This window comes from Notamacropus eugenii, chromosome 7 (assembly GCF_028372415.1).
Source record: "Notamacropus eugenii isolate mMacEug1 chromosome 7, mMacEug1.pri_v2, whole genome shotgun sequence".
Lineage (NCBI taxonomy): Eukaryota > Metazoa > Chordata > Mammalia > Diprotodontia > Macropodidae > Notamacropus > Notamacropus eugenii.
Window position 1 is genome coordinate 30,151,507 of NC_092878.1, and position 26,766 is coordinate 30,178,272.

General features: G+C 41.7%; 1 protein-coding gene and 1 pseudogene across 15 annotated transcripts in view; one reads left to right on the top strand and one right to left on the bottom strand.

Moving 5' to 3' along the window:
• Positions 1–16,370, top strand: part of LOC140513766 (TP53-binding protein 1-like) — a 130,630-nt gene extending 114,260 nt beyond the window's left edge. For 5 of the 15 annotated variants that reach the window (XM_072623704.1, XM_072623707.1, XM_072623705.1 and 2 more), the window contains 5 exons: positions 5,995–6,210; positions 9,448–9,542; positions 9,945–10,144; positions 15,412–15,557; positions 16,013–16,370. In XM_072623704.1, coding sequence (XP_072479805.1) covers positions 5,995–6,210; positions 9,448–9,542; positions 9,945–10,144; positions 15,412–15,557; positions 16,013–16,200 — 845 coding nt within the window. In that variant the 3' untranslated portion in view covers positions 16,201–16,370. Of the gene's footprint in view, positions 1–1,738; positions 1,919–4,427; positions 4,724–5,994; positions 6,211–9,025; positions 9,923–9,944; positions 10,145–15,411 lie in introns of those variants that run through there. The other 10 variants (XM_072623711.1, XM_072623712.1, XR_011970316.1 and 7 more) reach the window with 9 other exon arrangements.
• Positions 16,371–20,283: 3,913 nt separating this feature from the next.
• The window catches only part of LOC140513827 (gamma-tubulin complex component 4-like), a 28,708-nt pseudogene continuing 22,225 nt past the window's right edge, over positions 20,284–26,766 (bottom strand).

Sequence of the window (26,766 nt, forward strand, 5' to 3'; positions counted from 1 at the left end):
TTCTGAGAACTCAGGCAATATTTTATGATTAGGAATCTTGAGTTTCTATTGCTTGCTCTTGTCAGTCTGGAGCAGGCTTGCTCATCTTATGGTTCTTGATGGCAGGGCAGTTTAGAAAGATGATGTCTAGTAAGAGTTACATTTTTAAAAAAATTTTGTTCTGCGACTGAAAGAATTCTACCAAATATGTGAAACAAAACAAACACCAAAAATTTGGTCTAAAATATGTTCCAGATATATGTACCAAATTCTGAAAACTTGGTTTTAGGTACGAAAATAGCTCTTGTAGGTCCGCGTTTAGCTCTTTGAACACCAAAGATATATTGTCTCCAGAATAAATCCTGGAGAAAATAATTTAATTCGATCCCTTTGAGCTCTCAGAATTATTTCTACAAGTCAGTACCAGTGGCTTGTTTTTTAAATTCTTTTGTTTCTTTTTTAAGTCTATGAAGTATTATGTAGCTCTTACTCTGGCTGATTAATTCTTGACTTGCTGGTGTTTCTTTTAAAACTTGGTATTTCTCTTGTTGAGTTCTGTAGTTTTGTGGAGCTCAGGAAGGATTGTAAAGAAATTTATGCTGACGAGCAGAACTCAGTCTTACTTTCTCTCTCTTGTTTCTGACATTTGTCTCAAGCCTGTGATACAGGATTCTGAAAGTCGGCTCCTTGGGTTTCAGAGGTTGGTTTTTCCAGCTCTATAGTGGAACACAGGCCGGTAGAAAAGAACAAAACGGGTTCTCCTGATCATGGGTTTGAGGATGAGGTGGTGTGAAGAATCCTTTGTTAGAAACCCTGTTCTCCAATTAACATCCCAACAACCAAGCACGATTGGCGTACGCTTACAGGCTTATTGACAAACCAAGGATTGTTATGAGGGTGTTGAGGATTTCACAGAGCTTGGTTGTGATAGAATCATGATTAGAACCCAGATCTCCCAGTTTCTGTTCATACTCACTCTTTATCCTAAGAAACTGGGTCAGAATTAGAGCAATGGTGTGTTTTTTCCCTTTTGTTCTGATTCTTCTTTCACAACATGACTAATGCAGAAGTGTGTTTAACATGATTGTACATGTATAACCTGTATCAGATTGCTGGCTGTCTGGGAGAGAGAAAAATTTGCAACTCAAAATCTTACAAAAATGAGTCTTGAAAACTATCTTTACATGTAATTGGAAAAAGTACTGTTAAGAAAAAAAAAGAAAAGGAAAAAAAGAATTAAAACAACGAGACTACGAGGAGAGTGAGAGAGGAGCAAGCAGGAAAGACACATTTCTGCTTCGTACCAGCTTGTCTCAGTTTCCCCTTTTCTCCAGGTGCCCGCCCACTCCAAATCTGAATGTCAGGTATATACTTCCCAAAAAAAAACAAAATTAAAAAGGATTAATGAGTTACATCAGCTACTCTACAGCACATCGTAATTTCAAGAGAACTATTAGAGCCATCAAAAAGCCAGCAGTGTTTGGCTTGAGAAATAACTGGTGGCTCTTACCCCAGAACCCTCTTTCTGACGCCCTCGAACTTTCCTTCCCCCACCTCCAGTGCGGTAGTTGGATACACTTTGGCTGGTAATACACTAGCTGTGACAACTCGTGTGTAGTCATAGCCCAGCTTTCAAGTGTTCGAATCAGCTGGTTTAGGTTCACTGGGCAGAGCACAGAGTGGACACAAGTAATGGACTACGTGGGATGGCATCACTGACCACAGCTTTCCTTTATTTTCTTCCCACGCGTGGTAAAAGGACACAGAAAAGAATCTGGGGAATTATAATACAGTATTGAAAAAGAGGGCCAAAGGAAATGGTACAAGCGAATGGCAGTTATCTTATCTTTGGAACAAGGGAACAAACTGAGGGAGCAGTATGGGCTTGGTCCATATGAGCCAGTAACACCCCTCACCAAGGCCGCAGACATTAGCTTAGGTAAGATCGGTGTTCTCTGCAGCTAATCTCAGGAAGCCTTGTCAAGCCTGTATTAAAAGGCAGTCTTTTGGGTAGCTTGATTAACTTTGTTATTGTTGTATCCACTTGTGGCTGATTAGATGGAGATCAGGTGCATATTCCTGGGCCACTGTCTGTTCCTGTTTCCTTCCCGGAACCTTCTAGTAAATCGTTTTAATTAGATCTATGTTTACTTTGTCTGAGATCAGGACTGCTGTCCTTGCTTTTTTTTACTTCAGCTGAAGCATAATACATTCTGCTCCAGCCTTTTACTTTTGCTCTGTGTGTGTCTCTCTGCTTATAAACAACATTGTAGGATTATAGTTTTTGATCCACTCTGCTGTCTTCTTCCGTTTTATGGGAGAGTTCATCCTATTCACATTCACAGTTCTGATGACCAACTGTGCCTCTTTCTGTCCATCCTATTTTCCCCCTTGTTTGCACTTTTCTCTCACCTTTCACCCTTTCCCTTCTGACCTGCTATGCTTCTGACCATCACTTTCCTCAATCTGCTCTCTCCTTTGTATCAGCTCCCTCCCTTTTCTTTCCACTTTTTCCTCTTACTTCCCATAGGGTAAGCTAGATTTCTAAAACCAGCTGTATGTATATCTTATTCTCTGTTAATCCAGTGAGATTAAAGTTCAAATGATATTTGCCCCCCTTGGGGCCTCCCTCACACTTCTCTCTGCTGTAATAAGTCTTTATGCCTCTTCTTGTGATGTAACTTATTCTGTCCTACCTCCCCCTTTCCTCTTCTCCAAGTACAAGTTTCACCCCTTAATTTTTTTTATCATCACATCAAAGTCAGCTTCTACCCACATGCTCTAATCTATGTGTGCCTCTTCTAACTATCCTGATAAAGATGCATCTGTCAGGAGTTACAAGTGTCACTTTCCCACGTAGGGATATAAACAGTTTAACCTTAATGAATAGCACTTTTTTTCTTTCCTGTTTACCTTGTTATGCTTCTCTTAAGTCTTGTAGTTAAAGATTGAATTTTCTGTACAGCTCTGGTTTTTTTTCTTTTCATCAGGAATAATTGACAGTCCCCTATTTCATTGAAGGTCTGTCTTTTCCCCTGAAAGATTATGCTCAGTTTTGCTGGGTAGTTGATTCTTTGTTGTAATCAAAGCTCCTCTGCCTTCCAAAATATCCTATTTCAAGCCCTCTGATCCTTTAATGTAGAAGCTGCCAAGTCTTGTGTAATCCTGGCTGTGGTTCCGTGATATTTAAATGATTTCTTTCTGGCTGCTTGCAGTATTTTCTCCTTGATCTGATAATTCTGGAACTTGGCTACAATATTCCTTGGCGTTCTCATTTTGGGGTTTCTTTCAGTAGGTGAGTCTTTCAATGTCTGTATTACCCTCTGATTCTAGGCATCAAAGCAGTTTTCCTTGATAATTTCTTGAAAGATGCTGTCCAGGCTTTTTTTTTGTTATGATCAGGGCTTTCTGGTATTTCAATAATTCTTAAATTATCTTTTCTGGATCTATTTTCCAGATCAGTTGTTTTTCGCATGAGGTATTTTACATTTTCTTCTATCTTTTCATTCTCTTGCTTTTATGTGATTGATTCTTGATGTCTCATAGAATCATTTCCTACCACTTGCCCAACTTTAATTTTTAAGGAATTATTTTCTTCAGTTAGCTTTTTGTACCTTTTTCCATTTGGCCAGTTCTACTTTCTAAGAAATTGTTTTCTTCGGTCAATTTTTGTCCTTTTTCAAACTGTTGACTCTCTCTTGAATACTTCTAATTTCTTTTCCCAGTTTTTTCTTCTACCTCTTTTATTTGACTTTTTAAATCCTTCTTAAACTCTCCCAAGAAGGTATTTTGGGCTTGAGACCAATTGAGACCAAAGGGAATGCCCCCTTTGAGGTTTTCTGGATGTAGGTTTATTGACAATTTTGCTTTCCTCTGAGTTTGTGTTTTGATCTTCCCTGTCACCGTTGTCACTTTCTGTTATCAGTGTTTGTTTTTGCTTCTTGATCATTTTTGGAGCCTGTTTAGTAGTTTTTAAAGTTGAGCTTTCCTGCTAGAGTACAGGCCACACTGTCCCAAGCTTCTTGTGCTAGGGGCCAGAGGCCTGGTCACTAGCTTTGTGTACTGGGGCCTCAGGTACTGGTAGCTTACCTGTTGATGAGATAGAATCCTAGTGGTGGTATCTGGCATGTGCTGAGGCCAGGTGGAGTTTTTCTGTATTTCTCTTGGGCTGCACTGAAGCACATGGAAAGTCTGGCCACTGAAGGATGCCTGCCCCACCTTGTAGTAAATCCTTAGGCTTCTTGCCTCAGCCCAGCAGAGATAAAGCAAATCTTCAGTCAACCCTCCTCAGCTCAGCAAGAAGTAAAACAAATCTTCAGCCATAGAAGTGTGAAACAAAATATGGAATGGTCTTAGAATATGTTTTATAGTGCAGTGGGAAGTGTGAGGGAAGGATTCGGGGCCTTATATTGTGAGAACTAATTACTTTCTGTCTTACTTGGTTATAGATAATTTGGTGGAGCGTAAGCGAAAACGACGAAGTAACCTCAACTCCCCAGGCACCCCCACTACCTCCAGCAGCAGTGCCACTGCCACTCCTCCTCGTAAAGCTCTCGAAAGTCCCCGAGTCTCTATGGGGCCTCTCTCTGGGAAGAGGAAACTGATATGCCCTGAGGAAGATTGATCCCCTGCCAAGCGAGGCAGCAAGTCTGCCACAATGTAAATGCTCTTCCTTCAGATACCTTCATGACATGCAAATGGTAGTCTTCTTGGCAAAAGATAATAAAGTATTGTGAAAAACAAAGTAGTGTTAATTATGTGGCCTTTTGTTCTCCTGGTAATGAGCTGTGTACATATTCAGCTAGGCAGGGCGTAAGATGCTTTCATATAGCCTCCTGTTTTAGGGCACTCCAGCTCATTGAGGAGTTAATCACTCCTTTCTACCCCCTCACCACAATATTCTTGGCAGAGTAAGGTAAAGAGGGAATGGCAATAATATCTGAAACATTTAAATGATAATTTTTGTGATGGGGGTAGTTGGGGGGTGGGGGGCCTGGGAAAAGAATCAGGGCTGATGGGGGCAAAATTTAGAGGCAGGTGAAGTTTGTGGTTGTCACTTATCCATGGTACATGTGCTTCTTGGTGTCTCATTTGCCCTCAGAACCTGGGAACTCATTGTCTCACGATGTCCAGCGACTGTCCAGCACTGCTTCATTGTGGCACTTTGCATGACTTTTACTAACCTGTGTTCCATGTTCCAGTGGCTTCTCCAGTCTCTTCAACTTTAATGAATTCTTATTCCTTTGGTGCTGGGATGTAGGAAAGTAGTTTGATTAAATTGCAGTGTTAAGTTTTATTAAAAGGGCAGCTGTTTTTGTGTTCAGACTTGTTGGTTGTATCTTCATCATCTGGGTGTCAAAATGTCCCTAGATGCAAGCTTCTTTCTAGCTCGTTCTTTTATCTGGGGAAAATGTTACCTGTCATCTTCGTCTTTATATGAGCCTTACAGTCAATTTTCCTGACACAAATCCCCATTTTCTTTTATTCCTGGAAAATTGAACAAAGAGGATCAAACAAATCTGGATGTGTCATAAACCCTTAGCTAACAGGTTCACCTCCTTCCCAGGTACTGGAAACAGTAACAGAACAGACACTGACCAGGGGGGAGTTCTAATGACCATGAGTCCTCTCCTAGCTAGTCCCGTAAACGTTTGGTTTGGATGTGTAAAAATTCTAATTATTTTTGTGTATTGAAAGATTTTTCATTTTATGCATATCACCGTGTCATTGATTTTATTATGATTTTTATTTAAGTTAAAAAAATAAAATTTTCATTTATGTTTACTCTACATAGTTGTTTTTGTTTTTTCCTCATGTAACATAGTTGTCATCTCAGAAGTAAACAAAATAGAGTGGAATGTTGTATACTACTTTGTACTCAGGCAGGTAGGATTCATTTAATTTAACGAACATTTATATGTGCCTACTGTGTGTAGAATGCTATATTCTTAGGTTCCTTGGCTCTGGTACAACGTGAGAGTTCTCTGTAATAATGTTGTTTTTGTTCTTAACCAGGTACCGTGGGAGTAGGAGAATTTGTGAGTCCATGCGAAGGTGGAGACAATGCTGGAGAGCCATTAGCTTTGGAAGACCAGAGGGGACCGTTACCCCACAACAAGACTTTGTTTCTGGGCTATGCTTTTCTCCTCACCATGGCCACAGCCAACGATAAGCTAGCCAACCGATCTAAATTGCCAGATGGTCCTACTGGGAGCAGTGAGGAAGAGGAGGGTGAGACCACTGTCCTCATTTCCCATGGAAATTTGTGGGTTTCTGACATAGCTTCCCATTTCCCTCATATTTATTCTAGTTGCTCCACTTGTTTAGTAAGCCTGTGCTTGGTGCCCTTTGTCAAGTAGAGAAGCTCTAAAACAAGTGGAAATCGACCCTGAACTAAGGACGGAGGAAAGCAAACACGCCTCCTCTAAGTAGCCGACGTCTTTCCTATCCAAGTTTTAAGGAAAAGGCTGTAGCAGAACTGGTGGGAGGGGGAGAAAGGCAACTGGCTTTCAGGGGACTTTGGAAGGGGGGGTATGTGGCGATAGCAGGTCTTCTGTCAAGGACTGTCAACAAGCAATTTCTAGACATTTTTCATCCATTTGACTGCAAACTAAACGTACAATTATGTTAATAACATCATGGGGAGTTATGAGAAAGACTTGTTCTCTGCCTTCAGAAAGTCTTGAGTCTTAAGACTCTTAAGAGGGAAAAAAGGAAAGTATGAATTTAAATAAGAATGGCTGACAAAAACACATCAATCTACCCATTATGGCTAAGGCTCAGACTTTTCTCTAATGTGATATTTGAACACTAGCTACGGATTTCTGGCTGACATTAAGTCTTGGAAGAGCAAACTGTATTTGGCGGTAGTATCACCATTAGTGATCAGCAGCCATAGTAGCTCTTCAGGGTTGTGTCTCTAACCCCAGTTAATGAACAAGCTATTTATTTTTGCTGAATTTTTAACATTAGCCAAACCTCCCTGTACAATGTTAATATTAGTTGAATGTTAGCCAAAATTTGGATTTTCTGATAAGTGCCAAGTATTCAGAGAAATGGGAAAAATGTAAAGGAGGGCAGGATTTGCAGGAGACATCTTGGAAGGCTACAGGGAATCACTTTAGCAGAAAAGAGAAGCAATTGTGCTTCATTTTTTGTTACTGGTGGTGTGTTTTATAACTTGGAGAATGAATAGGGGCATGGAAGGGACAGGAAGTGGATGAGCTTTTCCCACTAAAGAGAATTGAGGTGTAATAGAAAGGCTTCCTCTTGAACTCATTGGAATCCAAAAATATATAGCTTGTTAACTGGCTTCTAAGCTGATTATATATTTGGATTTGATTGTATAGGTAATTTGTGTTCTGAAAAGGGGACATTGATATTTGGGGCCTCATTTTTCTTTACCTTCCTAATGTTGCCAGATCTTGTTCTCATTCATATTCTTTCTCCTTTCTTGCTTCTCTTTCTCCCAGCCTTCTGCTTCTCACCCTTAAGAATTTTGATGATAAAAATCCCCATTTCATCGTCCTCATTTTCATGCACTATAATCATGTAACAGCATTGATTCCCAAGTAACTGGACTCTGAGAAGGGAAGGAGCATGAGGTCATCCTGGGGATTTATATGGGATGACGGGTTAAAGTGGTTGGTTCTAGGACTGTTAGGAATCCATTCAGTTTTTGGTTCTGTCCCATCAGGTAGGGAAAATTGTATCTCCAAATACAGACGTTGAATCCGTAGTAACTGGGATAAATTAGAGAATATATAAGACAATACAGTTGGAGGTTAAAACCTAAATAGGCACAAAACTAGCAGTCCTATAACAAAAAACAATTGAAATGAAATTACTAATGTACTAGAAGGTGAATGTGACTCATCATCACGGACTATTAAGTCAACATAATGACGCTGCATTGTATTCTTGTGGTGTCGGGTCAGACCTTTGTAGATGTCCAGTTTTGGTATTTATTTTAAGAGAGATATAGAGTAGCTAAAGTCTGCACAAAAGAGGAATAATTAGAGGAAGAGCAAACAGAAACTTGGTGGAAAACATCAATAGGTTGAGGCATTAGATGTAAATGACTGGCTCAGGAGTTCATTGAGTGTGTGAGGTGGTACCGGAAGCAGGGACCTGCAGCTCTGATTTTCTCCTGGAGTGCTGTTTTATATTTGACCTAGAATAGTGGACTGGAGGATATCTCCCAGGTTCAGTTTTTAGCTCTCCTGTTTATTAGTTGTGTGACCTTAGGCAAGTAGCTTAACATTTGTGCCTTCCTTTCTTCTCTAAGACGAAGCTAACATTTCACTGTGCACCTCACAATAGTTGCTGTGGGGAAGGTACTTTATAAACTTAAAGGCATTATATATAAATATGAGCTAATATTATAGAGTAAGGTGATTATTTCTGGAAATTTTTGATGGGGAGGGTGGAGGGTTGAAATAGAAAACCATGCACTGGATTGGGTTTTTTTTTTTTTTTTTTTTAACATTAAAACAAATTAATCTGAATCCAGTCGGCTAGAAGCCTTAACCAGAATTTTCTCTCTCATTTGTAATTTCTATATTCCATTTACATTGGAGAGGAGTAAGTGACCCAAAAGAAAAAAAAATTGATTGAGGATTTGTTTAAAAACAACACCCCTAAAGCTTTCAGGATAGAACCTGGTATCCGTGACTGCCACCTTCTACAGCAACTTTAAGATTATATGGTAATCATTAATATTCAGATTTCATCTAAATATAATATCTGATTTATCAAATAACAGGTTTTCTTTTATTATCCTCTACTAAGGCGTTGGCTAATAATACATTCTAGAAAAATTTTTCAACAAAAATTGAGACAGTTTTTCCGGATAATCCATAAATTACATTGGGATGTCTCCCTTTTTGTCCTCCAGCACTCCTGTACTGCTCCCCCTGCCCGGCCTCTGCCTCCAGCGTTTTGGGCACATTAAGTGTTAGTGTGGGTGGGGGGAAAGTGTGAATGAGGGGGATGTGTGAAGGTCTATGTAAAGAGAGTACTCATCAGTTGTTCTTCATCTCCACAGAGGACAGAACTAGAGGAAATGGGCTAGTTTGCAGCAGGAGAGATTTAGGTTAGACATAAGGAAGAACTTCCTGATGGTAAGGGTTATTAAACATTGGAACAGACTATCCTGGGAAGTTGGGGGATTTCAATCCCTGTAAGCAGCCATGGTCTAGATGCAGTCCTGACTGGGAAGATTCTCGATATTCTTTCCACCTTTATTGTCCTATCTCCATTCCTCAACTGTCCCACCACCCTTTCTTCTGGCAGCCTTTTCCACCTTTCAAGAACTCTTTTGATCCATGGGGAGACCCTTGAACTGGCTTTGGAGACAGCTGGGGAGTGGGAGAATGGGTAGTAGGAAGCCAAGTATAAAATAGGAGATCACAAATGAGAAGTTTCTGGCAATAACTGGATTTTACTGGTTCTTCTCACTTGATGTAGAATTTTTGGAAGCTCCCCCTTACAACAAGCAGTATACAGAGTCCCAGCTTCGAGCAGGAGCTGGCTACATTCTTGAAGACTTCAATGAAGCCCAGGTGAGCATTTCCTCTTTTGTAGCTACATGAAGTTGCTGTACATCAGATGCTGGGGTAAGTAGGGCATAAAGTTGAGGCTTAGCATGGGGAGAATACTGTTGCTAGGAACAGAAAAGATGGGGATTGGAATTGGAAAGAAATTTGCACTTCACATTTCTGATTTTTGGCCTGTAGACTGGCATTATTTGCGAATTTCTGCAGGGGCATTAGGGCATTCTGGAGGTTTGGTGAGTTGCATTAAAGGGAAATAAGAAGCTTTTTTGGCACCTGGACGGGCTAAGGCACATGGTACTGTCTGGAGGGCTTCGTCTCAGTTCCCCTCTCAATTTGTTGGGAATACCTTTCAGGGATCATCTTAGAACAAAATCACTGAGTGTATCTGCTGAATTTCTTCCTTCTCAGTGTGATGTGGCCTATCAGTGTCTTCTGATTGCGGATCAGCACTGTCGGACCCGCAAGTACTTCTTGTGCCTTGCCAGTGGGATCCCTTGTGTGTCTCATGTCTGGGTCCACGACAGCTGCCATGCCAACCAGCTCCAGAACTATCGAAATTACTTGCTGCCAGCTGGGTACAGTCTTCAGGAACAGAGGATCCTGGAATGGTAAGGATTCTGAAGTCCATTTTGAATTCAGTAGCATTGTAGCAAATGTGCAAGTGAGAACCTGGGCAGGGCAGTACTGTGTGCAGTGATAAGCTTTGGGTGAGAAAGGCTTCTCACTCAGTAAGCATTTATTAAGTGCATATTACGTGCTGGGTGTTGTGCTAAGTACTAGGGATAAAAAAGACAATCCCAGCCCTCTAGGACCTTACAGTCTAATGGGAGAGATGCAGATAGTTATGTACAAGTAAGTTGAATACAGAATAAACAGGAAATAATTAAAAGAAGGAAGGCACTAGAATTAAGAGGGGTTGGGAAAGTCTTTCTGTAGAAAATGAGATTTTAAAAACAAGCAGAATTTTATATTTATATTTTATATTTGATCCTGGAGGCAATAGGGAGCCATTGGAGTGTATTGAGTAGTGGAGGGCTGACATGGTCAGACCTGCACTTCAAGAAAATGATTTTGGTGGCTGGAGGGTGGACAGGAGCAGGAAGAGATCGGAAGCAGGTGGGCCTGTACCAGGGTGTGGCCTGTCTGAGGAGAGAAGGGGACATATTTGAGAGATGTTGCAAAGGTAAAATCAACAGGCCTTGGCCACAGATTGGATATGGGAATGAGAGATAGTAAAGAGTCCAGAACAACTCCTACATTATGAGCCCGAGGGACTAAGAGGATGGTGTTACATTTGACAGAAATAGGGAAATGGGGTGGGGGAGAATGTTTAGGGGGAGAGATGAGTGATTTTTAGATGTGTTTAGTTTGAGATGTCTGAAAAGAAGTTGGAAATGAGAGATTGAACATCAGGAGAAGTTGGGACAGGTAAATTTGAAAATCAACACAGAGAAGAGAATTAAATTCATGGGAACTATGAGATTACCAAGTGAAGTAGGATAGAGGGAGAAAGGAACAGGGCTCAGGACACAACCCTGTGTGACACCTGTAATTAGAGGGCATGAACACTGAAACCGAGCTGTCTAATAAGTAGGAGAACCAGGAGACAGTAACGTCTAAAAGACCTGGAGAGAAGAAAGTATCAAAGGCTCTGGTTTGGTCGAAGGGAATGAGGACTGAGAAAGCCCGTTGGTTTTGGCAATTAAGAGATCGTTGGTGACTTTGGAGAGAGCAATTTCAGTAGATTGATGAAGCTGGAAGCCAGGTTGCAAGGCGTTAAGAAGAGAGTGAGAGGAGAGAAAGGCGCTTGTTACAGATGGCTTTTTCAGGTTTAGTCTTACAGGGCAGAAGAGATACAGGATGATTTAAGGCATGGAAGGATCAAGTGCTGTTTTTTTCAGGATGGAGGAGATACGTTGTCTATGTTTCTCTAGGCAGTAGAAAGGAAACGAGGAGGCAATGAAATATGAAAAATAAGTTATAAAGAGAGGATTCTGGGAAGATAGTCATGTAGGTTAGAAAACTTTCAGCTCTCCACATTTTCTCCACAAAAGAAAGACCTTGCTTAAGAGCAGCAGAAATAAAGGGGTAAAGCAGTTGTTGCCTAACACAGTTTGAGAAGATTCCAGGAAAGACCCAAACTCCAGGGGCCTGAGTTTCTATCTGAATGAAGTGCAGACACCTCCAAGCCAATCCCACAGAGTGAACAAACAAGCCCTGGGGCAGCTAGGTTGATAGGCAGCCCCAGCTTCAGAAACTTTCATCTCCAGAACAGTGTTGGGGAGATGAGGTGGGAGGTGAGGGTGTCTGAAAGCTGAATAGAAGATTGAAGGACTTTCCACTGCCAAGGGACACCAAGCACAGCTGTGCTGACCAGATGTGTCCCAGACTGGCTGCAGGGAGGAGGAGCTAGCACACACCTAGTGACTGCAGTAGCAAGGGGCAGGGACCCTGTTGGCTGTGGGCACTTGCAGGACAGCAGAATACCTGGCTTCAGTTCCAGGGCAGAAATGACAGCTGTAGTTTGCAGCCACCCGAGGAACCAGAGGGAGCAAAATCATGTGTGGCTTAGGAGTGGAGAGAAGAGCTCTAGGTTGGGTCCCATGTAACAGTAGGAAAGATCCGAGGCTTGGGGCAGCATTCCCTGTACCTTGGGACTAGAACGTGATTGCACTGACAGCTGCTAACAATAAAATAAAACAATCAATAAATGAATGAAATAAGTAAAGAAAGGAGAAAGAACCCAACCACAGATGATTACAATGGGGATAGAGAAGATCTGGGTTACTATTGAGAAGAAGATAATGGAGCTAAAAAAGCCACTCCTATTTTCATGAGAAACGTCAAATGGCCCCAAAAAGAGTTCTTGGAAGAACTTAAAAAGGACTTTAAAAATCAAGAGAGATCAAGGAAAAATTAGAAAAAAGAAAAAAAAATCAAGAAAATTAGGAAAAGAAAACCAACCAACTGGAAGTGGAGAATCAAAAACTTAAGGAAGAAAATAATTCCTTGAAAATTAGAATTGGGCAAGGGGAAGCTAATGATGTTCTAGAACACCACGAAATCATCAGACAAGATCAAAAGAATGAAAAAATAGAAGAGAAAGTGAAATATCTCATCAGAAAAACAACTGATCTGGAGAACAGATCAAGGAGAGAAATATAAGAATAGTCAGACCCTGAAAACTACACTGAAGAAAGGAATCTTTATACAATACTCTAAGAAATTATCAAGGAAAAATTGTCCTGAAGTTCTAGAACAAGAAGGTAAAGTTGAAATAGAAGAATTGCACTGATCATCCCCTGAAAGAGAGCTCAGGACGTAAACTTAGAGGAGCATCATGGCCAAGCTTCGGGGCTCCCAGGTTAAGGAGGAAATCGTGGAAGCAACAAGAAAAAAACAACCCAGATATCGTGGACCTACAATAAGGATACCGCAAGATCAGACAGCTGCTGTGTCCTGTAGCGGGAAAGAGCTGGGGTAATAAGCAAGGGTAATTTATCCAACAAAGTGAAGTACAGTCCTGCATGGGGAAAAAAATGGACAATAAAGGAACTGAAAAGGGGAAATATAATACATAACATCCAAGCAAACGAGGGCTCGGTTATCTAGTACAGATGGGGCATGAAAGGAAAAACTTGTACAGAAGAAGCTAGTGGGGAGGCGTGCTGCAACCTTACTCTCCTCAGAAGTGGATTAGAGAGGGAAACACATGTAGGTAGGTATGTATAAAAGTCTTCTAAATTCAGGAGGGGAGAGGATAAGGGGAGAGGATAAAGGAAGGACTTCAGAGGGGTGGGTAGGTTAAGGAATAAGAGGGCAAGGTAGCAGGGAGAAGTAAAGCGGAGGACTGGGGGGGGGATAGAATAAATAGGGTGAGAATAGGGAGGAAAATGCACAACAGATCATTGTAGCTTAGACTGTGAATGGGGCAAATTTACCCACAGAATGGAAACGGATAGCAGATTAAAAATTTTAATTAAAGAGTTTGTTGCTTTCAGGAAACAAAAATGAGAGATGAACACAAAGATAAAATAAAGGACAGGGGTAGACGTTCGTATGTAAAAAAGAGCAGGGATGGTAATCATGATCGAAGACACAGCTTAAAGTTAAATAGGTTTAATCAAAAGTAAAAGATAGAAAAGCGACACTGTGTCGATGATGTTATTCAACATTGTCTTGGACCATTTAAAACACCTAGACACATTCCTGCCAGAACAGACACAGGAAGTGTATGAACATGACCCTGAAACACTTGACTCAGATCTAAATAATTGAAGTAATGTTTATTTATTGATCATGGGTAGGCAAAGCCAATGTAAATTTTTAAATGACAGTTTTACCTAACTAATCTATTCAGCGTCTTCCCAATTAAATTACTAAAAAATTATTTTACCGAGTTAGAAACAACAACAAAGGTCATTTCTAAGAACAAAAGGTCAGAAACTTCAAAGAAACCAGGAAAAAATATGTCAAGGAAGATTCAGCAGCATCAAGACTTAGACTGTATTATAATGTGAGAGCATTGTTGTAAACAAGGATAATTTCAATTATTTTTAATGAAAACTTTCTTACACAGATAAAACATATGCAGTGAAGAATAGAAGGAATGCAGAAAAGTGGGAAAATAGTTTCCTAGACAGTCTCTCAAATAGGATGTGATTGGGTTGGAATTTTTCCGTGGTGTAGGAAATGATGAGCTGGTTGTTGTAGAAAAACATGGAGACTTTCATCTATGAAGGAAGATGCTATCTACCTTCAGAGAACAGATGATGGGAGGAAGTAAGCATAGTATGTCTTAGATATTTTTGCTTAAGTATATATGGATATATTTGTAGATATCTATGTATATGTCCCCAGATTCATACTTCATTGTAGCCTCCTCTAGGGTGGGAGGAAAGGGAGGGGCAAAATAAAGTAAAAAGGACAAAACCAACAAAGAAGCAAAGCTGGGCAACTTTGAAAACAACGTGTAGTGTTTATCTTATAGATTTTCTTGAAATGGAAATGTATTTTTATATTGAATCCTCTTACGGTCTACTGTATACAGGGCAGGTTTTCTTTTCTTTTCTCACTTTGTATTTAAATTTAAAATAAAAAATTCGCAAAAAGAAATGTTACAAAATAGGAATGACAAATGGGGCAGTCTTTTGGAGGGAATGGGATGGAATGGGATCTCTTGAACAAGTGTAGAGATCAGCCTTGTTAAGCCCCACTTCTTCGTGTGGGATAGGAGTGAAGGACATACAGTAACAGAAGGTATCTGAGTGTGAGGAAGGAGAAGACGTACCTTACGGTGAATGACCTCAGTTTTTTCCCATAAAATACAAGGAGGCAAGGGTCTCATCTGCCTTTGTTCAGCAGCACTTGTGCCAGGAACGATCCAAGGCTGAGGCTTGGCAGCTTACAATCAGTGATAGGATAAGGGGCCTAGGGACTCAAGAAAGGATTGTGTAGAGCTAAACTGGTTCACCAATGGGATCCAAGAGAATTAGTCCTGAAGTTAAGGTTTTTGAAATGTGTACAAGGATTTGCATAATTTAGAGCATTTAAAAATGTTTCTGACCTCTGGGAGGATAGGTTCGGGAGTGACCCTGAACCAGAGGACCAGTTAGACTTGAGATAATCAGAGCAGTGGAGGGGGTAAGCCTACCAGGATCTCCACACTAAGGCCTAAAAAGAAGAGTTTTGAAGGCTTTATTTGCAGAAATTGTGAATGTGCAAGAGCGTGCTCCTTCAGGAAGCCTGCTTTTCAAAACATCCAAATATAGGAGAACTCTCTATGTAGGGTTATTGATTCTCTTGTTTTCCCCCAAAGAAGATTAAGACCTGCGTTTGCTCTTTTCCATCTTTGATTCTGTTCCCTTTTTTGTAGGCACCCCCGTGAGAATCCTTTCCATAATCTGAAGGTCCTTTTAGTATCCGACCAGCAGCAAAATTTCCTGGAACTCTGGTCTGAGATCCTCATGACTGGGGGAGCAGCCTCAGTGAAGCAGCACCACTCAGTTGCCCAGAACAAAGGTATCTATTGAAAGGATGTTAGGAAGCCCCTGCTTCCCCAAGAAGTGCATTGTTCCTCTTGCCAACGGCAGGCTAGCTTTTATAATGACTGGGCCTTGTGGTCAAAGTTCCTGTCCTGACAGGTAGATCTTGCTCGTGTTCTACTGAGAGAAGACAAGCAACTTGAAGAGGTGAGGTGAGCCACCATGACACCAGCACAGGGCTGTTCTTAGTTTCCGCTTGGTTCCAGTGATGTATTTGCCAAACCTTTTCCCAGACACAACCATTCTCTGGGTTCAGGGACGCTCACTATGGTATCCTTCTACTGAAACGTCCTAATTCAAATAGATATTTGATGGACGGAACAGGTCTCTAGTTTGGGCAAAGTGGAATGGGCTGGCTAGAGGGCACGTCCTTCCTCATAACAGAGGGCTGTGATGTATTTCTTTCCATTTGTTTTCTGCTCGTTCTTTCAGATGTTGCTTTGGGGGTATTTGACGTTGTGGTGACAGACCCCTCGTGCCCTTCCTCAGTGCTGAAGTGTGCAGAAGCGTTACAGCTGCCCGTGGTGTCACAAGAGTGGGTGATCCAGTGCCTCATTGCTGGGGAGAGAGTTGGATTCAAGCAGCATCCGAAATATAAACATGATTATGTCGCTGACTGAAGATGCTCGGCCCCATCAATTTCATTCCCTGCTATTGTGAAGACTGTGTTTTAACCAGGTTTTAAATGTGTCTTGTGTGTAACCGGACTTCATGCATGGATCATTGTATATAGTTTTCTTTGCTGAACTTTTATGATAAAATAAATGTTGAATCTCTTTGGTTGTAGTAACTGATTCTTTATCCTTTGTTTTTTTCTGAGTTTCTTTTGGAAGGAAGGAATAGGAGAAAAGAACATTACCTGTATGGCAGAGGTGCTTGAACCACTTGTTTTTAGTATTTTGAGAAATGTATTTCAATATAATTGGTTTCCTTTGTAATCCTATGTATTTCATGAATGTGAAAACAGTTCTTAGGAGTGGATCTACAGATTTCACCAGACTGCCAGAGGGGGTCCATGTCAGGAAAATGATCAAGAACTCCCAACTGTACGACTTTTAAGCAGAAGAGAGTCCTCATCACCTTTTGGAAGAGGAGCATCTGGCCTTGCAGATAAGGGGGATGAGGGGCTTTCAGATTTGCTATTTGGTATTTAGTAGGCTTAGTGGTGACCATTTTTGTTTTTTCTAGTTAATTTTGTACCAAGACATTCCAAAGATAAGTGGAGAATATTCTTTGCCTTAAAATATTTCTTTCCAGGGGGCGGAGCCAAGATGGCGGAGTAGAAAGACGCACATACACATAGCTCTGAACCCACAACCCATAGAATGGCTACAGGGAAGTAACTCACGGCGAATTCCGCACCCAGAGGCCACGGAACATTGGAGCGAGGGAGATTTCTGTTCCAGAGAGACCTGCAAACCTCTCGCAGGGGGAGGTCCTTCGCGCTGCGGACTGGGCACCGGGACTGGGAGCTGAGTGCAGCCCTGCTGCGGCCGCGGCACCGAGAGGAAAAGATCCGAGCAGGCTTCACAGACAGGATCTCCAGCGGCCACGCGGGTCCCTCCACCCACAGAGGGATCTGCAAACCTCTCGCAAAAGGTCCGTCGCGCTGCAGACACAAAGCCCAGCCCAGACCTGCTGCGGCCACGGCTGCGGCACCGAGAGAAACAGATCCGAGCAGGCTTCAGGGACGGGATCTCCAGCGGCCGCACAAGTCCCTCCACCCACAGGTGACAGGGGTGGGTGAGAGAGTCTCTTTGGCGGGTCGAGAGGGGAGTGGGGTGCCCCCATAATTCAGGCCCCCCCCCGGGAGGTAGAAGCTGAGAGGCGGCTGCAGACAGGGGCTCCCCAAGCGGGCGGGAGCTTGAATCCATTGCGGAAGGTCGGCACATAAACCCCCTGAGGGAACTGAGCCTGAGAGGTGGCCCTGCCCCGATCTCAGCACCAGATCATAATCTCATACTGAATAGCAGCCCTGCCCCCGCCAAAAGCCCTGAGGTTGGAAGCAGCATTTGAATCTCAGACCACAAACACGGGCTGGGAGGATCAGGAGGTGAGGTGGGTGTGAGGAAAATATTCAGAGGTCAAGTCACTGGCTGGGAAAATGCCCAGAAAAGGGAAAAGAAATAAGACTATAGAAGGTTACTTTCTTGGCGAACAGGCATTTCCTCCCTTCCTTTCTGATGAGGAAGAACAATGTTTACCATCAGGCAAAGACACAGAAATCAAGGCTTCTGTGTCCCAGCCCACCCAATGGGCTCAGGCCATGGAAGAGCTCAAAAAGAATTTTGAAAATCAAGTTAGAGAGGTGGAGGAAAAGCTGGGAAGAGAAATGAGAGACATGAAGTCAAAGCATGAACAGCAGATCAGCTCCCTGCTAAGGGAGACCCAAAAAAATGTTGAAGAAATTAACACCTTGAAAACTAGCCTAACTCAATTGGCAAAAGAGGTTCAAAAAGCCAATGAGGAGAAGAATGCTTTCAAAAGCAGAATTAGCCAAATGGAAAAGGAGATTCAAAAGCTCACTGAAGAAAATAGTTCTTTCAAAATTAGAATGGCACAGATGGAGGCTAATGACTTTATGCAAAACCAAGAAATCACAGAACAAAGAGAGAAGAATGGAAAAATGGAAAATAATGTGAAATATCTCATTGGAAAAACAACAGACCTGGAAAATAGATCCAGGAGAGACAATTTAAAAATTATGGGACTACCTGAAAGCCATGATCAAAAGAAGAGCCTAGACATCATCTTTCATGAAATTATCAAGGAAAACTGCCCTGAGATTCTAGAACCAGAGGGCAAAATAAATATCCAAGGAATCCACAGAACACCGCCTGAAAGAGATCCAAAAAGAGAAACTCCTAGGAACATTGTGACCAAATTCCAGAGTTCCCAGGTCAAGGAGAAAATACTGCAGGCAGCTAGAAAGAAACAATTCAAGTATTGTGGAAATACAATCAGGATAACACAAGATCTAGCAGCCTCTACATTAAGGGATCGAAGGGCATGGAACAGTATATTCCAGAAGTCAAAGGAACTAGGACTAAAACCAAGAATCACCTACCCAGCAAAACTGAGTATAATACTTCAGGGGAAAAATTGGTCTTTCAATGAAATAGAGGATTTTCAAGTATTCTTGATGAAAAGACCAGAGCTGAAAAGAAAATTTGACTTTCAAACACAAGAATGAAGAGAACCATGAAAAGGTGAACAGCAAAGTGAAGTCATAAGGGACTTACTAAAGCTGAACTGTTTACATTCCTACATGGAAAGACAATATTTGTAACTCTTGAAACATTTCAGTATCTGGGTACTGGGTGGGATTACACATGCACACACGCTCACATACACAGAGACAGAGTGCACAGAGTGAATGGAATAGGATGGGATCATATCTTTAAAACAAAATGAAATCAAGCAGTGAGAGAGAAATATATTGGGAAGAGAAAGGGAGAAATTGAATGGGGCAAATTATCTCTCATAAAAGAGGCAATCAAAAGACTCATTAGTGGAGGGATAAAGAGGGGAGGTGAGAGAAAAACATGAAGTCTACTCTCATTACATTCCACTAAAGAAAAGAATAAAGTGCACACTCATTTTGGTAGGAAAACCTATCTCACAATACAGGAAAGTGGGGGATAAGGGGACAAGCAGGGTGGGGGGGATGATAGAAGGGAGGGCATGAGGAGGAGAGTGCAATTCGAGGTCGACACTCATGGGGAGGGATAGGATCAAAAGAGAATAGAAGTAATGGGGGACAGGATAGGTTGGAGGGAAATATAGTTAGTCCTATACAGCACAACTATTATGGAAGTCATTTGCAAAACTACACAGATTTGGCCTATATTGAATTGCTTGCCTTCCAAAGGGAAGGGGTGGAGAGGGAGGGAGGTAAAGAAGGTGGAACTCAAAGTGTTAGGATCAACTGTCGAGTAATGTTCTTGCCACTAGGAAATAAGAAAAACAGGTAAAGGGGTATAGAAAGCTATCTGCCCCTACAGGACAAAAGAGAAGATGGAGACAAGGGCAGAGAGGGATGATAGAAGAGAGAGCAGATTGGTCATAGGGGCAATTAGAATGCTTGGTGTTTGGGGGGGGAGGGGATAAAAGGGGAGAAAATTTGTAACCCAAAATTTTGTGAAAATGAATGTTAAAAGTTAAATAAATAAATTTAATAAAAAAAAAAAAAAGAGGAAAAAAAAAATATTTCTTTCCAGTGAGTATAGGACTGGTAAGTTACATATACTTTCTCAAATATGAAATTACTAAACTTAGGGATGCTAAGACCCCACTGAACTCTGAAGGGCTTTCCTTTGAAGTATGGTAAGCTGTCCTGTGGAGCTAGCTAGCGGAGAGTCTAGGATTGGGCTGGGACCGGGTCAAAAGCTCTGAAGTCCTATAAAATGAAGTAGCTGCCTGAACACTTAGAAATTTTCAAAACTCCAAAAAGGCATACATTTAATTACTGTAACCATGGCCCTTACTACCAAAACCAGTTAAGGTAGTCCCTTTGAGGTCTGTGGTAGAAGGAGAGACCACCTCCATCCATCTTTTTTAGGAGATACCTGAATATCTCCCCTTTCCTCCTGCTTTCTAAGAGACATCAATGGGAAAATCCCTGCTCAGTGACTGACTGCCTTGAAGAGTGAGGGGATATTAGACTAGTTTTAATCTGCTACACAGAGAAGCCAGTACCGTGGTGAGGGTTTAATAAATATTTATTTTGATGGTGTTACGACACTCCTGATGACCTAGGTTCAAGCCCTGTCTCTGCCACACAGACTATTTCCACTTAACTCCTTGGCGCTCTGGGTACCTCTAAGGCCTGAGTTGCAGACTGGCTGCAGAGCTGCATTGATGGAGGGAGGGGAGTCTCCCATACCTCTGAAATACCACCCATCACCCCCCAGAAAAAAACAAAAAAACAACTGCTAATTGCTTCTGCTTTCGTAGCACTAATATAGTTGGGTGTGGAATTTGTGACTTAAACTACTAATGCCCTTTTATAGCTGAAATTTCACATGGGGTCTTTATTCTATTTCCCTCCCCCCCGCCCCCAGCTTCTGTACATCTTAATTCTCTGACAGACACAGCCACTTAATCATTAAGTTGAAGCTGAGATAGTTGGAAGTTGTTTGATTTTTTGATTCATGGATTAAGATCTTTTAGCTTCTTCAAAGACAGTGGAAAAACTGTGAATAAGGAAGAACAGCTATCAAGTCAATAGAAAGTTTACCTGTTGCCCTTCTTGCTAATGACATCTAGAAATCTAATGTGCAAAAACGATCCTCTTTCCAAATGTGTGCCATAAGCAGATCTGACTTTCCGGTCATATTATAATGATTGTTCAGAATGTATTTCTAATAGAAGTACACGTTCAGTCACGGTCACTTGACTATTAACTAAGTCATGCTTTACCACCAAACTCATAGAAGGAGGATTAATAAACTCTTCTACAAGGCCAGAAAAAAATTCGCTTCTGTTTTGATGTATAATGAAGCTAACTTTTTTTTTAATGGTGACAAATGATATCCTTAGTACAAGTTAATGGCTTCATGACAAGAGAGCGGATTAAACTGCATTTCTCAGTTATAAAAGTAGAAGAGAATGTTTCCATGAACCTTCAGCAACAGACGGAATCACCTCTGGACGGATGGAAACTGCAATCTTGCCAACTTAGCTCCTGAATCTCAACCACAGGGTTCATACCCCAAAACTGCAAAAGAAAAAGACACCATCACATACTTTTCCTGCAAAAAAACTATAGATGTGAGACAGTTTCACATTCAAAATCAAGGAATCGTAGATAGCTCCTAGCCTGTCTTCTGTTACCATCAAAAGATCAGCTGGGAGGAGGCTTAGAAAAAATTACTAAGACCAAAGAAGTCTTTTTTTTTCTCTTTAGGAAAAAGTTTGAAGAAAGATAAATGGTAAAACTGAGCAAATGATTCCTACTATGCCCTCTTGCTCACAAACCCACACTATAAGAAGGGAGAAAAAATCGTACTGAAGAGACTGTTCAGTATAAAAAAGCTTGATCTTTTTACATGAGGCAGCATGACACAGGCAGAGGGCAGCCCACTGGATATAAAGTCAGAGAAGCTGAATTCAGTACCTGGTACTGCTATTTATGTGACTTTGGGCAGTCTGAGACATTAGGTGTCAATTTCCTCGTTGTAAAATAAGGGGGTTGGAGTAGAAGATCCCTCCGGTGCAGTGTATGATTCCAGGAACCTAGTCAGCTGAATACCTAACCTGTGCCTACCTGCCCAGAGTCCCACCAGCCTGGGTGTAATACTTGTTGTAATCCAGTCGTAGCAGTAGTTGAGCCAAATCTGAGTTTATTTGATGATTCCGGACGCTGGAAAGGATCTTAAAGATGAGTGAAGACTGATGGCTAAAACCCTGCAGGAAGGAATAACAGGGATTCAAGCGAATTCACCCCAAAACCTCATTCTTCTTTTACCTATAGCTGGAGAAGATGAAGAGTTTCATAGGAAGTGCCTTGAAGTCCAGGGGACTGATTGTGGCTGTACACCAGGGCAAGTGCAGGGAACAGTAACAAATGCCAACTGACTGCTCTACCCAGTGCTGGGTCACAGATACAGGGTGGGCGAGGAAGGGTCTTGTACCTAGTAGGGATGGTGTTACAGGCCAAGGAGCAGTCACAGGCTCCAGGCTATGCACTGAGCAAGCAACAACTTGAGAAACAAGCTATGTGGCCCTGATCTGGGGAGTGGGGCTGGCAGCTGAGGGTGGGAAGGGGTCTCAGTTTCAGCATCAAGCCTAGTCTGAAGCTGGTAGGATAATAACCAAGGCAAGAATTCTAGACCAAAGGGCACCCTTTGTTCTGTCATCCTAAATTGCAGAGCTTTCCTGTGATAGTGGCTGATTCCAGCAGCAGTCCACTGGAACTCCAGTAAGCAGCAAGCCTCCAATTGTGTTGCTCAGACCCCAAACCAGGCCAGGAACCTGCAGAGCTGTGATCGTGAGGAAGGCACTCATTTCACCTTGGATCAAACCTCTCTGGGAGCACTGGAAGCTTGCAGGTCCAGCCTGAACTTCCCCTGAGACCTTGGAATAACAATAATACCCCCCAAAACGCAGCATCAAGACCCAAGAGGACACAAATATAGCCCAGTCTGGACTTCACATAAAGACTGAAATCGAGAAGTAAGCTGGAAAAATGAGCAAACAGAAAGAAGAATCCCACCACAACAAATTATTGGTGAGTCAAGCAGACGCAGAAGAAAAAAATGACTCCAAAACATCTATAAGCAAAGTCTTGAAGAAAAATACAGCTTGAGTACAAATTCCTAGAAAGGAAGATGCAAGAGCTTACTTTTTCAATGCACAAAGACTTTTTCTTGTTTTTTGCGGGGGTTCCAAATTCACACATTCCCTTCACTCCTTACGAAACCCAGTAAGAAAGCAAAAAACTCCAAAACCTATTACAAGTATGTCTAGTAATGCAAAACAAAGTTGCACGTTAGCCAAGTTGAAAGCTTAAACAACTTTCTTTATACATAAAAGCAGTAGAGGAAAAGAACTGGATGGAACACAGAATTAGAGAACGAATAGTTTGAACAAGAAGAACAACCGTACCCATGCAAAAGACTCCATGAAAATCAGAATGGGCTAACGAAAAGAGAACGATTTCATGAGACAAGAAATATTAAAACAATGTCAAGGAAACTGCCTCCATCTCTGGGAACCAGAAGGCAGTGTCAGTTATCCGGTAGGGATTTGTTAACCGTCTATTGTGCCTGGAGTGTGCTGAGCACTTCAGATACGGATAGAGGCACAAGGTAGTTTCTGTTCTCAAGGAGGAAACAACTGTGTACAAACGAGCTGGACACGTGGTAGATCTGAAATTCTCCAGAGAAGGAAGGCCTCCCAGTGAAGGGGATCAAGAAAGACTTCCTGGAGAAGGCAATGTTTCAGCTGGATCTTGAAGCCAGGAAATGGAAATGACCAGAAAGAGAATTCCAAGCATAGGGGGCAATGACAAGGCCTGCAGTTTGGAGACAGAAAATCATGTGGGAGGAGGAGTAAGGAGGCCAGTGACACTGGATCACAGAGTACGTGGTAGAAAGGCAGCAGAGGGCTGGGTATGGAGGGCTTTGAATGCCAAACAGGGTTTTATACTGGATCCCGGGGGTTATAGGGAGCCATTGACATTTACTGAGTAGGAAGTTGACATGGAGAAATCTGCACTTTTAAGAAGATTAATTTGGGAGACGAATGGAAGGAAGGTGGACTGGAGTGGGGAGAGCCTAGAGGCAGGGAGATCAACCAGTAGGCTATTTCAATAGAAAAGGAATGAGGTAATAAGGGCAGGTACTAGAGCATTAGGTGCAGTGTCAGAAGAGAGGGATATAGGACATGTTTTGATGTAAAATCAACAGGACATAGGAACAGATTGGATATGGGGAGTAAAAGAGAGTGAGGACTTGAGGATGAGATCTAGGTCTGGTGTTATCCTCAGCAGTAACAGGAAAGTTCAGAAGAGGATAGCTTTTTTGGGGAAAGTTAATGAATTCAGTTTTAGACATGTAGAATTTTAAGATGTTTCTGGGAGGAAGCCAAGAGGGCAGAGTAGCATGAAGCAGTATAACAAGCTCCATCCCCTAAAAAACCAAATTACTCCAAACAAATTTAGAAAACTCACCAGACTGAATCTTGATGGGTAAATCTAGGAAAAGTAACACTGAGTCATTTGTCCACTCCAAGTCATTCTAGGGAGAAAGATGGAGAGGTCTGCGAATACTGGGGATGAAGTCTGGTACAGAGCACCCCAGGCATGAAATACTGCAGCTCTTAGGGAGACACTGTGTACTAAGGCAAGAGGAAACCCCAGACCCATATTAGGGCACTGCATACAGAAAGCAGGAACAGGTGTTAACTGGCACTTTTGGTAGCCACTACCCAATTCTGGGTCACAGATTCTTGGCAGACTGAGAAGGAAACCTGTCCCAGGGGGTGGTAATCCTAAACCAGAGAGTACAGAAGTAGTAATGATGTGGGTCCCAGAATGGGGTGCCAGCTTCTAGCCCAGTGTGATCACCTGTAGAAGAATAACCCTCGTGGGAATTCTAGACCAAAGGGGAGCTGACAACTCCATCACTCTGAACTGGCAGCTTTCCAGGTAGCTGGTAGGGTAAAGTCCAGCCTACTGCTGCTCAGATCCAAACCCAGGGCAGGATCTTGTAGAGCTCAGATCAAGAGGCAGTGATCAGACTTTGCTCAGGATCAGACCACTTTGGGGACACCCCAAATTACAATGTTCAATACTCCAAGAAAGCAGCCACAGGATCTGCCTAGACCTTCCCTCCAGAAGTGTGGAGGGCCCATGCCTAACATCAAGTTTGAAGTTAGGAAGTAACTATTATGGTGGCAGGGAAGCTCCAGACAAGCCTCCATGAAAAGATTACTCCAAAATATCTAAAAGCAAAGCCTAGAAGAAAAATACACCTTGGGCACAAACTCTCTTGTAATTGTTGGAAGAGACAAAGCAAGAGTTTTTAAAAAAAGAGATGAAAAGCATTTTTGTAAATTAAGTGAGAGCATGTGAGGAAAAAAATGGAAAGGAAACAAGAACTATGGATGAACAAACTGAAAAAGGAATGAACAGCTTGGCACAAAAGGTGCAGATCCTTGCTCAAGCAACAAACTTCCTGAAATTAGAATGGACCAAAAAGAAGCCAATGATTCTATGAGGCATCAAAAAATATTAAAAGTCAAAAAGGCTGGAAAAAATAGAAGAAAATGCAAGGAATCTCACAGCAGAAACAACTGAACTGGGAACCTCATCAGGAGAAAAAAAATTTAAGAATCATTGAACTATCTGAAGCCCATGGACAAAAATAAGAGCCTAGACATCTTACTTCAAGAACTCGTAAAAGAAAACTGCTTATATCTCTTGGAACTTAGAGAGCAAAGCAGAAACGGAAAGAATCGACCAATCACGTCCAGAAAGAAACTCCCAAACTAAAATTCCCAGGAACATCATAGCCAAAATCCAGAGCTTCTGGGTCAAAGAAAAAATGCTCCAAGTTGCCAAAAAGAAAGAATCTAAATATCAAAGAGCCACAGTTGGAAGCATACGTGATTTAGCAGCCATCAGTATAAGGAATGGAGAACTTGGAATACAGTATTTCAGAAAGCCAAAGACTTAAGGTTAGAGCCAAAAATAACATCAGTAAAACGGAGTATCATACTCAGGACTAAAAATTGACTTTTAATGAAACAGAGGACTTTCAAGCATTCCTAATGAATGCTTGGTAGAAACTCTGAAGTTCAAACACAGGAGTTAAGAGAAAAATAAAAAGGTAAACAAAAATGAACAATGAAAAAGGCCTAGACAAGTGTAATTGCTTACATGCAAACATGGGGAGATGATATGTCACCTGAATCCTATCATCACCAGGAGTCATATGAAATCTAATTAGGCAAAGCCTGGGAGTGGTTTTGCTGATGTCTTGGTGATCTTAAAAGAATGGAAAGAGGGGGGAAGTATGATATATTCAGGAGGGAGGGAAGGGAAAGGTTAGGGAAAACTACTAACTTTTGGGGCACAGCTCCCAATTGCTTTCCAGAATGGCTAGACCAAGTACAGCTCTACTGACATGATGCATTAATGTGCCTATTTTCCTATATATTTTCCAGCAGTTGCCATATTCCTTTTTTGTCACTTTTGCCAAACTGAGGAACATGAAGTGGAACCTCAGAGCTGTTTTAATCTGTATTTCTCTAATTATTAGTGATATAGGCATTTTTTTCATTTGACTTCTGAGAGCTTGGATTTCTTCCTCTGAAAACTGCCTGTTTATAGCCTTTGACCACTTGACAACTGGGAGACTTATTCTTGTGAATCTGAAATATTTCCCTTTAATTTTTAGAACTATGTCCATTATCAGAGAAAATTGCTGTAAATATTTTTCCATTTTTGCTTCTCTTTCAACTTTAGCTGCACTGGTTTTGTGCACAATCAAAACTGTCCTATGATCCTCTCTGTTCTTTGTTTGGGCATGAATTCTTCCCCTCTCCAAATATCTTACAGGTCATTTCTTCCTTGCTTTTAAAATCTATTTATGATGTTACCCCTTATGTCTAAGACACATACCCATTTGGCTAGTACCTTGGTATACGGTATGAGATGTTTAAACTATACACTAGTTTCT